This window comes from Phascolarctos cinereus, unplaced genomic scaffold (genome assembly GCF_003287225.1).
Source record: "Phascolarctos cinereus isolate Bilbo 61053 unplaced genomic scaffold, phaCin_HiC Scaffold_9;HRSCAF=440, whole genome shotgun sequence".
Classification (NCBI taxonomy): domain Eukaryota; kingdom Metazoa; phylum Chordata; class Mammalia; order Diprotodontia; family Phascolarctidae; genus Phascolarctos; species Phascolarctos cinereus.
In genome coordinates this window covers 254,342,331-254,359,005 of record NW_027556402.1, presented here as the reverse complement: position 1 = coordinate 254,359,005, position 16,675 = coordinate 254,342,331, and the positions used below count along the sequence as shown (strand labels likewise).

Below are 16,675 nucleotides of genomic sequence, written 5' to 3'. Positions count from 1 at the left end.
CCCGTTGTCTCCAGGAACAAACACACAACGCTCCATTGAGTATTCAAAGCCCTTCATAACCTAGTGCCTTCCTACCTTTCCCATCTTCTTACACCTGACTCCACAATATGCACTTTTTGATCCATGACACTGGCCTCCTGACTGTTCCAGGAATAAGACTCTATCTCTAATTTATGGATTTGCTGTCTCCATTTCCCTTGCCTGGAAGGCTCTCCCTCTTCATCTCAGACTACTGGCTTCCCTGGCTTCGGAAGCCTTCCACAACCCCTCTTAATTCTGGTGACATTCCCTTATTTGCTGTATGATATATATGTGTGTGTATATATACATACACACACATATGTATATATACACTCAAATATATGTATTTACACACATATGTGTGTATATGTATATACACACACATATGTATATATACACTCAAATATATGTATTTACACACACATATGTGTGTGTGTGTTGTCTCCCCGACTAGATTGTGAGTTTCTTGAAAACAGTGACTGTCTTTTGTCTCTTTTTGCATCCCTAGTGTTTAGCACATTGCCTGGTACATACTAGGCACTCAACATATGTTTATTGACTTACTGACCGAAAAGAAAAATTTCAAATTTCCAATAAAAAAAAAAGTATTTCCATAATCGTTGTAGAACACAACACAGAATACAAAACTGTGTATCTCTAATATGTATAAATCATGCTTTTCCTTCTAAGTTTTTAATACATTCAACGTGCAACTTTCAAAGGTGCCCTGCTTGTCTCTGATTTCTTCTAGCTTTTTTGTTTGGGAGGAGGGATTGGAAACTTTATCCCTAGCCTCTCTACCTCATTAACCCTCTCGCCTCTATTGAAATAAAAGAAAAGTGGGGCAGCTAGGTGGTGCAGTGGATGGAGCACAAGCCCTGAAGTCAGGAGGACCTGAGTTCAAATCCAGCCTCAGACCAAACACTGGACACTTACTAGCTGTGTGACCCTGGGCAAGTCACTTAACCCCAATTGCCAAAAAAGAAAGAAAGAAAGAAAGAAAGAAAGAAAGAAAGAAAGAAAGAAAGAAAGAAAGAAAGAAAGAAAGAAAGAAAGAAAGAAAGAAAGAAAGGAAAGAAAAGAAAAGCAAACCCTTGTAACAAATACATATAGTTAAGCACAAGAAATTCTCCCATTGGGCCTGTCTAAATACAAATGTCTCATTCTGTATCTTGAGTGCATCACTTCTTTGTCAGGAGGTCATTCATCATCGGCGCTCTGGAATCATGTTTGGTCGTTACACTGATCAGAGTTTCTAAGTCTTTCAAAGTTGGTTGTCCCTAAAACATCATTTTATTGTTAAAAATGTTCTCCTGGTTCTACTCACTTCACTTTGTGTCAGCTCACAAAGGCCTGGCAGACCTTTCTTGGAAATTGTGCCTTTCATAATTTCTTAAGGGTGAAATAATATTACATCCAATGCATATGCCATAAGTTCTTTAGCCATTCCCCATTTGCCAGATACTTTGACACCATAAAAAGAGATGCTATACATATTCTTTAAGAATATGAGTTCTTTTCCGTTATCTTTTATTTCTTTGGGATATAGACCTAGTAGTGATATTGATGAGACAAAGGGTTTACATAGTGTGTTGGCTTTGAGGCATAATTACAAATTGCTTTCTTGAAAGGCTAGACCAGTTCCCAGCTCTGCCAAGAGTGCGTTAATGTGCTTGTTTTCTCACAGCCCTTCCAACACTTGTCATTTTTCCTTTTTGTCATTTTTGCCAATCTGATGGAGGTCACCTGGAACCTCAGAATTGCTTTAATTCACATTTTTCTACTTATTAGAGATTTGGAGCATTTTTTTTTACATATTGGCACCTAGGAACTGTAGTGGATAGGGCACTACATGCAAAGTCAGGAAGACCTGAGTTCAAATCCTGTTTCAGATGCTAGATATGTATTGTAATATTAAATGGAACAATACATGTAATGCTTCACTTTGTGAACCTTAAAGTCTTATGGAAATCCTAGTTTTTAGTACAGGTGTTATCTTTATCATTATTATTATTAATTTGTTCCTGACAGCTAAAATTTTTTCCCTTTGAAAACAGCTTATTCAAGATTAAGCACATAATACACAGTAGGTAATAACCATAGTAATCTAATATTTGATAAACCCAAAGATGCTAGGTTTGGGGATAAGAACATACTATTTGACAAAAGCTGCTGGGAAAGTTGGAAAGCAGTTTTGCAGAAACTGGTTATAGACCAACATCTCACACCATATATCAAGCTAAGGTCAAAATGGGCATGTGATTTAGACATAAAGGGTGGTACCATAAGCAAATTAGGAGAACGTTAAATAATTTACCTGACAGATCTATGGATGAGGAAAAATTTATGACCAAAGAAGAGATAGAGGACATTACAAGACGTTAAATGGGTTTTAATTATATGAAAGTTAATGCAGCCTAGATTACAAGGAAAGCAGAAAACTGAGGGGAAATTTTATAGTAAGAGTCTCTGATAGAGGTCTCATTTCTCAAATATATAGAGAACTGAATCAAATTTGTAAGAATACAAGTCATTCTCCAGTTGATAAATGGTCAAAGCATATGGACAGGAAGTTTTCAGATGAAGAAATCAAAGCTATCTTTGTTAATGTGAAAAAAAATGCTCTAAATCACTATTGATTAGAGAAATGCAAATTAAAGCAATTGTGAGGTACCACCTCACACCTATCAGATTGGCCAATTTGACAGAAAAGGAAAATGACAAATATTAGAGGGCATATGGAAAAATTGGAACACTAATGCACACTGTTGGTGGAGTTGTGAACTGATACAATCAATGGAGAGCAATCTGGAGCTATGCCCAAAGGGCTATAAAACTGTGCATACCCTTTGATCCAGCAATACCACTACTAGGTGTGTATCCCAAAGAGATTAAAAGGCAGGGGGAAAGACCTATTTGTACAAAAATATTTATAGCAGCTCTTTTTGTGGTGGGAAAGAATTGGAAATTGAAGGGATGTCTATCAATTGGGGAATGGCTGAGCAAGTTTTGCTATATGATTATGATGGAATACTGTCAAAGTATAAGAAACGACCATATGAACTGATGCACAGTGAAGTGAGAAGAACTGGGAGAACACTGTGCCAAGTAATAGTAATATGGTACAATGGTCAACTGCTAGTAACTTATCTATGTTCTCAGCAGTACAATGATCCAAGGCAATTTCAAAGGACTTATAATGAAAAATGCTCTCCACCTTCAGAGAAAGAACTGATGGAGTCTGAATGCAGATTAAAGCGGGCTGGTTTTCATTTTCTTTCTTTGTTTCTGTTTTTTTTTTCTTTTTGGGTCTCTGTCTTTGTTCACAACATGACTATTATGGAAATACATTTTGCGTGATCACACATGTATAACTGATATAAAATTGCTTACTGTATCAGGGAGGAGGGAGGAGGAGGAGAGGAGGAGAGAATTTAGAACTGAAACTTCTTAACGAATGTAAAAAATTGTTTTTACATGTAATTGGAAAAAATGAAATATTCAGAAAAAGAAAACTGCCTATTCATATCCTTTGGCCATTTATCAATTGGAGAATGAGCCACCTGGCTTTCTCCTTTCTTGTTCCCAGATAATTCTGTTATAGGTAAGAGTCTCATTTGATTTTTAATAATTCAATTTGATCCAGTTCAATTCAATCCACATTTATTAAGGTCCTACAAGACAGGGCAGCATTGTGGGTGCTGAGGACACAGAGAGGAAACAAACAGAACAGTCCTTCCCTTCCAAGAGTTTACATTCTACAGGGCAAATGGCAGCTATAGTGCATATAAAGGAATGAACATAGAAGGCAATTTGAGGAAGGAAGGATCGCTAATAACTAGCAGAATGAGGAATGTTTTTCCATTGCAGCTGGTACCTAAGGATTGTCAGAGGGAAAGGCAAGTTGGTAAAAGAACCTGGGCATAGGGGCACAGCCTGTGCAAAGGCATGTGACTGGGATGCTAGAAGACAAGTTTGGCTGGAACAGAGGTGTGATGAGGGGTATCACGAGAACTAAGCTTTGGAGTCAGGGCAGCTTAAAGTAAATGGGTACAGGTTCTCTGGGAAGTGTTCTCTGAGACTCTATTTTAGTTACATTTTGTGTTCATTTATCTGGGTCTGTGTTGTCTCCCCAGACAGAATGTGAGCTCCTGGAGAGCAAAGCTTGCTGGGTTTTTGTCTTTCTATCTCCAGTGCCTGGCACTTAGTAAGTGTTTAATTAACATTTGTTGATTGATTCACAAACTGAAACCTCCTGGAAGACTGGAGTCCAAGCAAGACCACTGGTGCTCTAAATGCTGGGCACGCTGCCTCCCCACCAGGTGGAGGGGAACCCCCAGGTTAGACTAGAGTCCTTTTCTTCTCAGTCAGACTCCTGAAGCAATGTTAAAATTGGCTTATTTTCACTGCAGCATCACCTTCATCTCTAGGTCTTTCTCCTTCTCTTGAATGTCTTCCCATGAAAGAATGGAAACAAGAAACAAATGTGAGCGTGTGCAATAGAGGAAAGGGAAGGGAATAAGCATTTATTCCTGCTATCGGCCAGGCACCGCGCCAAATGCTATTACAAATATTAGCTCATCTAGCTTGGGAGGAAACTTGTCTGAGACAGCTAAGAAGCCCTTGATGACTATTGGATACGAGTCTATGTCTTTGGGCGCCACCTTGTGGTACTGCCTTCTTTTAAAACAAAAAGGTTTTCATCTCAGAATTCAATCCAATTCAAGGAGTATTTATTAGGCATCTCTTCCTGTTGCTCACTGCTGATACGAAAACAATTGTGTACTATGTAAAGAGCCTCTGCCTCTGCCTCTTTTTTTAATCTATGTGTGGCCAACTTGTTTTATTTTCTCAACTGTAGAAGAGGGGATTAGACTTGGTGACCTCTAGTATGGGATGTCAGGGCTATTAGGGACCTCAGATATCCAGCCCTGCACAGTCCTAATGGCCTAGGTCCCACAGTTATGAACTGGCCAACGAGGATTTGGAGCCAGGGTTTTACAGTGCAGTTGAAAGCCTTTCCACAGCACCATAGGATCTCTGAATACTATTTCCTTCACTGGCTCTCCATCCTCTTCCTGATCCCTTAAAATCAGGAAACATAGAAGGGCCCTCTCCATTCTTCTCTCTATAATCCCCCTTGGCTTCCCAGACTCTGGTTTCTTCTTGTTGTCCTCCTGCCTCTCTGGTTACTTCTTCTGTGTCTTTAATGGGCTTCTCATGCTCCTTCTACCTCCTCCATGAGAATAGAAAGAATATTAGATTTATTAAGCTCTTGTTGTGTAAAATCATTCTAGTAGTCTATGGATTGCTAAGGATACAAGGATAAAGTCAGAAAAGTCCCTGCCCCAAGGAGCTTACTATCTATACAAATGAAACACACTCCTTTCATCCCCTTCCCTTAGAAGGATAGACAGATTTCTTAGGCAGGATAGGACTGACCTTTTACAAAACTATGAAGTTTTAAGGCTGATGAATCTCCCACCTGTCAATGTCATCAGCTATGTCCCTCCACACCATTATCTACCCCCACAACCTCTTTCCAGCCCTGAAAGGTATGAAAACAATGCTGCCATTGCTCCTGGAAAAACCTTGTCAATCAACTCCCCCATGGCTCCACTTATCCTCTCTGTGACTCTCCAGACCAAAACATTTGCCCAGGCCCATGATTCTCTCATGTATACTTTCTTCGTCTAGTGGAATTTAAACTCCTTCATGGTAAGGACTCTTCGCTTACATATTTGTTTCCCAAATGCTTAGCATAAAGCATGGCAAACAGTAACTATTTAAAGAATACATTCATTTATCCTTTTGGTCCAACTCCCTCTTTTTACAGATGAGGAAGATAAAGCTCAGACAAGTTAAGTAACCCTCCCAAGACACCACGGGCAGTACTCACGCATATTCTATATCTTCGATGGTGTCAGGCATTGGTTTATTTTGGGTTTCCGGGAGGAAGAAGAAAAGCACAAGGCTGGCAGTGATGGCTATGACTGTAAAGATGATGGGTGGCAGCGCTGGAATGTAGTGCTTGAGTGTATTCACCAATGGGGCCAGAACTGCCCCAATCCGATCTACCGTGAGACTGAGTCCCCTGCACGTGTTCCTGTCAGGGAAAAGGAGATCTGATAGTCCTAGACTCAACAGCTGTTAAATATCCCCTTCCTTTAACTTCCTGTGAGTAGACTTTATAGTGTGTGGGAATCATTCCTGAAGGGCTGAAGTTCTTAAAACCTGTAGGAAGCTCAAGGGATCCTTGAATTTATATATTTGAAAAGAAAGGAACTGTTGCTCTATCCCCAAATGATCCTGTCAATAAATAAGCAGGTATGTTAGTTTGATCTTTCCAGAATAGGTTAATTTCTCCTGTTTTGCTCTTGTATCTACAGCTGAATGGGTAAAGGATTAAGCTACTTCATCACTAGTAAGGATGAAGCACCTCCATTTGTAGCGCCCTGGGAAAGGTGCCACCATTCTCTCATATCTCTCCTCCTGGTAGAGTGTAAGCTCCTTGAGGATACAGACTAGTGGCACATCTATTTCCTAGAAAAGCTAAGAAAACAACATACAAACTGAACATAATGAGATAAATGGAAAGAATGACACAAAGAAGTGTTATGACTAGACACACTTCCTTCTCCCCCTACCCCTTTGAAGAGGCAAGAGATCCATGGGCATGAAATATTCCTGATATTTTCAGACTTTTTCAGTGTGTTGATCATCTTTACCCATTTTCTTCTCTTCCTCCTCTTTTCTTTTTTCCTGTTAAAATATTCTTTGCCCAGAATGGCTCTTAAGGTGGACAGAGAGGGGAGGAACAATGGGAGAAATGTAGGCGATGTAAAAAAAAATATCTTGCACTTGGTCCCATCACTTCCTGGTAAAGTGAAGGAGAAGAAATGGAAGTTGTGTCTGACTTTTCTATTCTTGGGATGAAACATTGTAAATGGTGACAGCAGCCGTGAAATTGAAGACACTTGTCCCTTGGAAGGAAAGCTCTGGCAAACCTAGAGAGAATATTAAAAAGCAGAGACATCACCTTGCTGAAAAAGCTCCATGTACTCAAAGCTATGGTTTTTCCAGTAGCAATTTATGCATGTGAGAGTTGGACTATAAGGAAAGCTGAATGTTAAAGAATTGACACTTGAACTGTGGTGCTGAAGAAAGACTCTTGAGAGTCCCTTGGACAGCAAGGAGATCAAATCAGTCAATACTTAGAGAAGGTAATTCAGACTGTTCACTGGAAGGTCAAACGTGAAGTTGAAGCTTAAATACTTTGGCCACATAATGCAAAGAAGGACTCATTGGAAAAGACCTAATGCTGGGATGTTGGGAAAGACTGAAGGAAAAAGGAAAACAGGATGGCAGAGGATGAAGCAAATAGACTGTCATGGAAACAATGAACATGAACTTGGACAGACTTTGAGAGATAGTGGAGCATAGAAGGCCTGATATTCTGGGTCCATGGGGTCACAAAGAATTGGACAGAACTGAAGACTGAACAATGAAAACAAATTTATCACTAAAATTTTAAAAAGGATTAACCTTGTCTTCATTTTCAGATTTTATAATGAAATCCTTTCTTGTTTCTCTCCTCTTTCCCCTGCATTCTTCTTTTCCTCATTCTATTTTTGTCTTTTTCTGTCCAGTCTTTCTTTCCTTCTTAGTTCCTTTCTTTGCCAGAACATAGAGGATATATTGTGAAACCTGGAGTCAGAAAGACTTAGGTTTGAATAATTGAACCCTGGCATGACTTGTGTAGAATCACGAATCTGAGAGTTGGACAGGACCTAGATGGCCATCTAGTCCAACTCATGCATGAAGAAATCCCCCCTATAATACATGCAACAAGTTGTCATCCAGCATCTGTTTGAAAGCCTCCAAGGAGGAGGACCTCACCACCTCCTGAGGGGGCCCATCACCAGTTCAGTTGGGGACAAGTGGAATCCTTAGGAAGCTTTTCTGGACATCAAGGCTAAATGTGCCTGTGAACATCCACCATGGCTCCTGGCTCTCATCTTGGTTAGGGCCAAACAGAGCAATGCTACTCTTTCCTCCACAAGACAACCTTCAGATACTAAAAGCAGGACTTGTCTTCCCCCTGGATCTTCTTTTCTTAAGACTAAACATGCCAAGTTCCTTCAGTTGATCCTCTTGGGTCATAAGCTCATAGCCCTTCGCCATTCTGGATGTGCTCTTCTGGATACCTGTCAGGTCATCAACGCCTGTGATGTCCAGATGAGCTGTGCCAAGGGCAGGGGACAGAGGGACTATCACCTCTTTGTCCCTGGAAGCAATGTGCAGTGGGTCTTTTAGGCTTACATCTATCTTTATTGCATTTCATTTTCTTAGAGTCAGCCCAATGTTCTTGCCTCTCAAAGTTCTTTTGGATCCTGACTCTCTCATCCAGTACATTAGAGATCCCTCCCAGGTTTTGGTCATCGGTAGATTTGATGACCAGGCTATCTATGCCTTTATCCAGGTGATTGACATAAAGGGTAAAGAGAACAGGGCCAAGCACAGGTCCCTGGCGCACTCCACTGGACACCTCCTGCTACACTGACAATGAACCATTAAGAACTACACTGCTTTTTTCACTTCAGCTGACGCACAATACATTCTGCTCCAGCCTTTTACCTTTCCCCTGTGTGTGTCACTCTTTTTCAAATGTGTTTCCTGTAAACAACATATTGTAGGATTATGGTTTTTAATCCATTCTGCTATCCACTTCCATTTTAGGGGGAGAGTTCATCCCATTCACATTCACAGTTATGAATACTACATGTGTCTTTTTCTCCATCCTTTTCCCCCCGTTTATGCTTTTCTTTCTCCTTTCCTCCTCTCACTAGTGTTTTGCTTTTGACCACCTCCTCCTTCAGTCCCTCCTCCCTTCTATTAGCCCTTTCCCTTTTTTTCTCCTTTACCCTTACTGCTTCTTCCCTCCCTCCTATTTCCCCTCCCTTTTCTTTCCCCTTTTCCTTCCTACTGCCTATAGGGCAAGTTAGATTTGTATACCTAACTGATTATTCCCTTCTTGAGCCAAATCTGATGAGAGTAAGGTTCAAACAGTGCTCATCACCCTCCCTTCTTTCCCTCTGCTGTAATAGGATTTCGTGTCTTTTCCTGCAATGTAATTTACTCTTGTCTGCCTCCTCCTTTCTCAGTACATTTTCTTAGATCAGACTAATCCACTTACTTGGATCCATTTAATCCACTTGATTAGATTTTTTTTATCGTTACATCAAAGTCAACTTACATCCACCCCTTTTATTTTATACTCCTTTAACACGGTGTAATAACAATACAATTCTCAAGAGTTGCAAGTGTCGTCATCCCTTGTAGGGATGTAGACAGTTTGCCCTTATTAACAACATACTGTATCTTCCTGTCCCATTTACCTTTTAATGTCTCTCTTGAATCTTGTATTTGAAGATCAATTTTTTTGTCGAGCTCTGGTCTTTTTATCAGAAAGGTTTGGAAGTCCCCTATTTCATTGAATATCCACCTCCTCCCTTGAAATATCATGCTCATTTTTGCAGGGTAGTTGATCCTTGGCTGCAATCCAAGCTCCTTTGCCTTACAGAATATCGTGTTCCACGCCCTGCGGTCTTTTAACATAGAAACTAAAAGGTCCTGTGTAATCCTGACTGTGGTTCCATGATATTTAAATTGCTTTTTTCTGGCTGCTTGCAGTATTTTCTCTTTCATCTGGTAATTTTGGAATTTTGCTATTATATTTCTTGGGGTTTTCAATTTGGAATCTCTTTCAGGTGGTGAGAGGTGGATTCTTCCTATGGTTATTTTACCTTCTTTTTCCAGGACTTCAGGGCAGTTTTCCTTTATGATTTCCTGAAAGATACTGTCCAGACTCTTTTTTTGTCATGATTTTCAAGTAGTCCAATAATTTTTAAGTTGTCTCTCTTGGATCAATTTTCCAGGTCAGTTGTTTTACCAATGAGGTATTTTACATTTTCATTTATTTTTTCATTTTTTTGTTTCTGTTTGACTGATTCTTGCTGTCTCATAGAGTCATTAGTTTTCATTTGTCCAGTTCTAATTTTTAACAGATTCTTTTCTTCTGTTACCTTTTGTACTTCCTTCTCCAATTGGCCAATTGTATTTTTGAGGGATTTGTTTTCTTCAGCATGCTTTTTTGATAAACTTAACCCTTCCCAGCAATACAAGGATCTAAGATATCTCCAGAGGCCTCATGATGGAAAATACTATCCACATCAGAAGAAAAAACTATAGAAGTTGAATTGTTATTTTTTTTCTCTCCTGTTGAGTTTTGTTTCGTCTTTCTGATAGTTCCTCCTATTGGTTTTAATTTGTACTTACAACACCACTAATTTGAAAATATGTTTAATAGGAATGTAAATGTATATGCTATATCAGATTGTGTGCCATCTTGGGGAGGGTGGTGAGTATGAAGGGGGAGAAAAATTTTGAACTCAAAAGGATATAGAAGGGATTATTGATAAATCAAAATAAATTAATGAAATTTTAAAAAAGAAAAAGAAAAAAGGGGGAAAAAACCAACTACCCTGGTCATATGACCAGTTCTGAATCTATCTAATGTGATCTCATCTAATGCATGTCTCTCCATCTTCTCCTCAGGAGCAGGATGAGACACTTTATCAAGAGCTTTTTTAAAAATTGAGATACGGGGGTGGCAGAGTGGATAGAGTGCTAGCACTGAAATCAGGAGGACCTGAATTCAAATCTGGCCTCAGACATTTGCTAGCTGTATAACCCTGGGCAAGTTATTTAAATCCAATTGTCTCCCCCTCCTCAGCAAAAAATAAAAACCCACCAAATTGACACAAACTCTCTCTACCGCATTCCTCTTATCTACTACTTCAGTAATCCTGTCCAAAAAGGAAAGCCTATGAGGTTAATCAGGCATGCCTTGCTCTTGATGACTCCACCATCATGGCCCTTTGTAACCATCATTCCCCCTTCTCAATAGTCACCAAGAATCTTTTCAATAAGTAGAAAATGTTCATTGTATGGACTTTAAAAAAAAAAGGGGGTTACTGAGTGAAGGAGGCACAGGGAGAGCCTGGAGGCGACAATGGTGATACAGGACTACTGTGACTCCCTTTCTAGAGTCTGATAAGGAGAGTGAAAGAAGATCCTGGGAAGGACAGCACAGACAGCACTGTCATAGGTTATGTCAGGGAGAACACCAGACAGAGACAATCTCCCTGACAGTTCTGCTGGGGGATCTGCTCTACTGAATCTCTCCTCCTTCCCACTTCCTGCAGAAACAGCAGTGGCTGCTTCTTCATCCCCAGATGCTCTTTCCTACCTGACTACTGTGGGTAGGAGCTCAGTGGAATAGACACCGTTACAGGAAACAGAGACCATAACACAACTGACTGCCAGCATTGCCAAAACCACACGCAAAATTTCTATAACCAAAAGACAAAAAAAAATAGTCCTCAATAAACCAGAGTTCAACACATCTTGGAGCATTGATTTGTTCATTCATTTATCCATTGTTTCATTCAACCAATCCATTCATTTATTCATCCATGCATTCATACCTTTTATTGACTGACCCATTCATTCACTTATCTTAATAGTATTTATTATTAGAGGCAGTTAGGTAGTGTAGGGATACATATTAGGGAGTCAGGAAGATCTGAGTTCTTAAACTTATTGTGGGTGACTCTAAGCAAATTATTCAACCTGTCTCAGCCTTAGTTTCCTCATCTGTAAAATGGGAATCTTGGCATCTGCCTTCCAGGGTTGTTGTAAGGAACAAATGAGATAATACATGCAAAGCAATTTGCAAACCTTAATGTGCTCTATAAATGGCAACTATCATTTGTTTGTTTCGTCTAGCAAAGAAAAAATAATAATTATGCCTTTACTGTGTGTAAGGCTCTGTGCTAAGTGTAAAGATGAATTCAAATGGATCCTGCCTTTAAGAAACTCAGTAAACCTAAATTCAAGTCACATGGCAGCTATTTAGTCATGATTATCCCAATCAATTATTTGTCTATCTCCCCCTCTCTCCATCTCTCCATCTCTCCATCTATTTATCTATCTATCCATCCAACAATCCACATATCCACCCATTTATTCATATAACCAACTTTCCATCCACCTATCCATCTGTCTGTCTATCTATCCATCCTTACATCCATCTATCTATCCATTGATCCATCCATGAATCTACCTATCCATCTATCCCTCTATCTATCCATCCATCCATCTATCTCTCATTCCTATTTTCCTACTCATCTATCCTGTCCTGGGTTTGAGTCCTGGCTCGGTCATTTATTCACTCTGCACCTCTGGGCAAGTTGGTTCTCCTATGTGAGCTTGTTTCCTTTTCTTCAAAATGAGAAAGCTGAGGAGGTACCACGGCATAGAGTGATGTCTTTGGAGACAAAACACCCGAGTTCAAATCCCACCTCTCAGGCTCACTACTTGTGGGGCTTTAAATAAGTCATTTCAATTTCCTGGGCCTCCGTTTCCTCATCTGTAAAAATGGAATTTGGATCAGATGGCCTCTGAGGTCTCTTCCAGCTCTAGATCTATGATCATATCACTCTGGGGTCTCTCTTGAAAGGTCCTTATGGTCTTAACAGTCAATAGGTCTAGGGATTGGCCCTATGATTTTATCCTTACCTGATGTAGAGGGAACACCCAGGTAAAGAAATTCAACTTACCAACTCAGATTGGCCTTCTCTCTGCAATTTAGTCTGATAGTGGTCTAGAGCACTGAGGAGTTCAGTGACTTGCCCAGGGTCACACAGACAGTATGTGTGAGGCATTTACTCTATCTCCAACACTGTGCTAAACCCTGGGGATACAAAGAAAGGCAAGAGCATGGTCCTTGCCCATAAGGAGCTCCTGTTCTAATAGGAGACACAACAAGGAAACAACTGTGTATATACAGGGGCATGCAATGTAAATGGGGGAACTGATCAGCTTTGAGAGCAGATCTCCATCTCCTTGGCCTCTAGGGTCCCAACACTCAAGGAGCCCGTAGTGACCATTCATTCCTACCCCAAGAGCTTTGTGCTGTATGTTACAGGGTATAACAAAGGGCACCAGAGTACATCCTTTCCCTGTATAGTCCCTTGGCAGAATCAAGACCCCAAGTCCCAGATTCATTTCAGTGACCTATGCTGTGAAGTGGTAGGGGGAGGGGGAGGTCTGCTCAGCTCAGCAAGGCCACAACCAAGCCAGCTTGGGGGATGGGCAAGGAGCTTCTCCCCAAAGATGATACTGATGATGATGGTGATGATGATGATGATGATGGTGGTGGTGATGATAATGATAGCATATGTAATGTTTATATAGACCCCACTATGTGCCAGGCACTGAGATAAGCATTTGCAAATATTATATGACAAGAACCCTAAGAGGTAAGTGCTATTATTATCCCTATTTAAAGAGAAGGAAATGGAGGCAGGCAGAGGTTAAGTAATATGCCCAGGGTCACCCAGCTAGAAAGAATCTGTGTCTGGATTTGAACTCAGGTTATCCTGACTCCAGGCCCAGGGCTCTATGCACTGGGCCACCTAGCTGCCTCTGATCATATGTTCTCCCACTCCCCCTTTCCCGCTTTCCTCAAAGGCTGCTCTCTTACCTTGAGGCAGAAATGCACTGCCAGATATGAATACTCCGGTAAGAAAGAGGCAGGCCACTGCTATTGTTCGACGGCCAAAGCGGTTCATGAGGAACACGGCCCCAAACCTGGTTAGGAAGGCAGAACCTCCCAATAAAACTTGGAGTGCTTGAATATTGTGCCCCAGGTTCTGAAGATCCAGAGAGAGCCCATAGAAAAGCATCCCTGTTGTGAGACTACAGCAGAGAGTGAGAGAAGCAGAGAGAATTCATCACACTTGGAGGCCAGAGCTCACCATTAAATGCAGTTCAGTTCAACAAGCCATGATTAAACACCTGTTGGGTGCCGGGGTCTATATTAGGTATTAGGGACACCAAGCCACAGGGAGTCCATATTCTGCTGAGGGTGACAATGCTCCTTGAGTACAATTAAGTCAATCCCAGATAAATTTAGGAGGGCAAGAGGATCACCAAGTGGGGTGACCAGAAGAGGCTTCAGTAGGAGCTGGTGCCCAGGGCTGAGCCTCGAAGGCAGCCAAGGATTCCAGAAGACAAAGGTGAGGAGAGGGTGAGTTCTAGGCTTGAGGAACCTCACATACAAAGACAGAGAGTGGGAGATGGACTCCCTAGTTCAGCAAACATCAAGCCATTTGTGGTTGCAATGTAGAGATGCTGAAGGGTGATAATGATATACACGTCTGCAAATGCAGCCTGGAGCCAGATTGTGGAGAGCTCTCCGTGCCAGCACCAGAAGTGCAGGGTCAATCCACTAGGGGGCAGTAGCCTAAGCTCTTATGGGGATGTATGGACAAAGCAGATGTTAGGAGCATTAACGAACCTTAAATGTATATTTAGAAATTTAACTAATTATATTAACTCCCTTATCTTTTAGCCACAAATAACGATCAGCTAAGGTCCCAAATTAAAGTGACAACGCTGCTGACAGAACACAGTAGGAGATGACCATGAAGTAACCAAAGATTTCACAGTCATTCAGTAACAGTCACAGAATCCAGGAGGATTAGCACCATTTGGATAAGAATTAACGCAGGGAACAACACAACTGATGTTATCATAGGGTTTTACTATACACCAGTTGGGCAGAGGGAAAAATTGGATGAGGAGTTTGGCAAATTAGTAACAAACCAGGTGCACTGGAGCAAGATAGTACAGTGGTAAGAACCTTCAATCATCCAAATAAATGTTGCAGCTCACTCTGCTCTGTATAGAGCACCAGGTCTAGAGTTAGGAAGACCTGAGTTCAAATCTGGCCTCAGACGCTTATGGGATGTGTGACCTTGGGCAAGTCACTTCACCTATTGGCCTCAGTTTCCTCATCTGTAAAAGGAGCTGGAGAAGGAAATGGCCAGTACCTTTGCCAACAAAACTCCAAATGGGAGTCACTAAGGTGGACGTGACTGAAACAACTATACAGCAACATAATGGTTTGAGCTGTCTGAAAGGAGAATGAATCACCTACCAGAGATAGTGGACTCCTTCTCATTGGAGGTTTTTAGTCAGAAGCTGGATCACTGTAATGGGGCTAAGGTGAGGGAATACCAGTGAATGAACTTTTAATATTGAGGTTGAATTAGATGGCCTTCAAAGGCCTTTCCAACTCTAAGGTTCTACAGTTGTGGGAATGACAGATAAAAGATTTGAGCTGGGCCCCTTCTTTTCTCCTGCCTAAATACTGTGTCAACCTGAGACTTTTGGAGGGGGTACCTGCAGGCTTTCACATTTCTTATACACTGTAGGGAACCTACCCTGCAAAGCACAAACAGAGGATTCTTGTATGCAGGATGGGAAAGTGGACCAAATCCAACATGGTGTAACGGGTCTCTGCTGGAGCCATCTCTGTCTTCACGGCTGATCTCAAAGCCTTTAGGGAGAAGAGCCAAGCACAGAGTCAATCTGAAGGTTAGAGTATGCATGAACAGAAGGAAGAAGCAGGAAGGATTGGGCTGGTAATAGATTCTAGGCACTGATTGGGACCAAATGAGAACTCATTGGCTATGACCTCGAAGCCTTATTAAACCTTTCTTTTCCGTAATGACAAGCTGTGTAACATCATGCCCAGTGGAGCCATGCCTGTGACCACAGCACCAGAAGATTCACTCTGAGAGCCCTCAGGTCATGCAAGATCAGCAGAGATAACAGGCTGTGCCCTGTCTGTCACTACAGCAGGAGGGGTGCACACCTGGGCCCCATATCTCCTCTGTGGGTGCTCCTCTATGGAACTACTGACATCCAGCTTAGAAATAAACATAGCACTCCACGCAACATCAATGCATTTTGAGAAAACTTTAATCAAAATACATCACAGTACTATCTGAATCTGATGGCTAAATGCTTTTTCAGAACTAAGTCAACTCTAACATACATGCATCATATAAGGTAACAATCAACAGAAGGGAAAATGTCAGCATTGGCACTGCCTCTGGAGTCACAAACCCTGGCTTCAAGTCTTGCCATTGATACTCCTGGTATAGAAGAAGCAAGTCTCTTCACCTTCCCGTGCCTGAGGGTTCTCGTTTGTGAGATAAGGGGGCTGAATTAGAAAGCCTCTGAGGTCCCTTCCACCTTCATCTATGATTGCCTGCTCCCTGAACATGTCCTGATCTCACACATTCCCTCTTTGTGTTCCTCTCCACGCACTTGCAGTAGAGCAGAGAGAATGCTGACTCTGGAGCCTGCATATCTGGGTTCAGATCCCTCCGTTAATACTGGTGTGAACTTGTGCAAGTCACTTAATACCACTCTGGACCTCATGGAATCTCCATAGAATGAGGGGGTTGGACTACGTGACCTATAGACCTCCTATGTGGGGATTTTGTATTGTCTTATGTTCCCTGCACATGTCCACTCTACATGTTGATGCTGTATAGTATGATTGCTCAAAGTGTTCTCCAGGTTTATGGGGAAAATATCAATACTTTCTTTATATGCTGCTTCCTTAAATTCCTTTGCTTTATGTTGTGTTCTTTGGCTGAACAATAAAGGCAACCATACCAGTAGGGGCTCATGAGATATTGTTTGGAGACGATGTAGCTCCACAGAGAGAACA

At 41.3% G+C, this 16,675-nt stretch overlaps 1 protein-coding gene across 1 annotated transcript in view; it reads right to left on the bottom strand.

Annotated features, from left to right (window-relative positions):
* Positions 1–2,398: 2,398 nt before the first annotated feature.
* The window catches only part of LOC110195410 (solute carrier family 22 member 11-like), a 29,556-nt gene continuing 15,279 nt past the window's right edge, over positions 2,399–16,675 (bottom strand). Inside the window, 5 exon segments of the mRNA XM_078148109.1 lie at positions 2,399–4,474; positions 5,921–6,127; positions 11,333–11,435; positions 13,631–13,845; positions 15,375–15,490. Of these exon segments, the coding sequence (XP_078004235.1) occupies positions 4,408–4,474; positions 5,921–6,127; positions 11,333–11,435; positions 13,631–13,845; positions 15,375–15,490 (708 nt within the window). The 3' untranslated portion in view covers positions 2,399–4,407.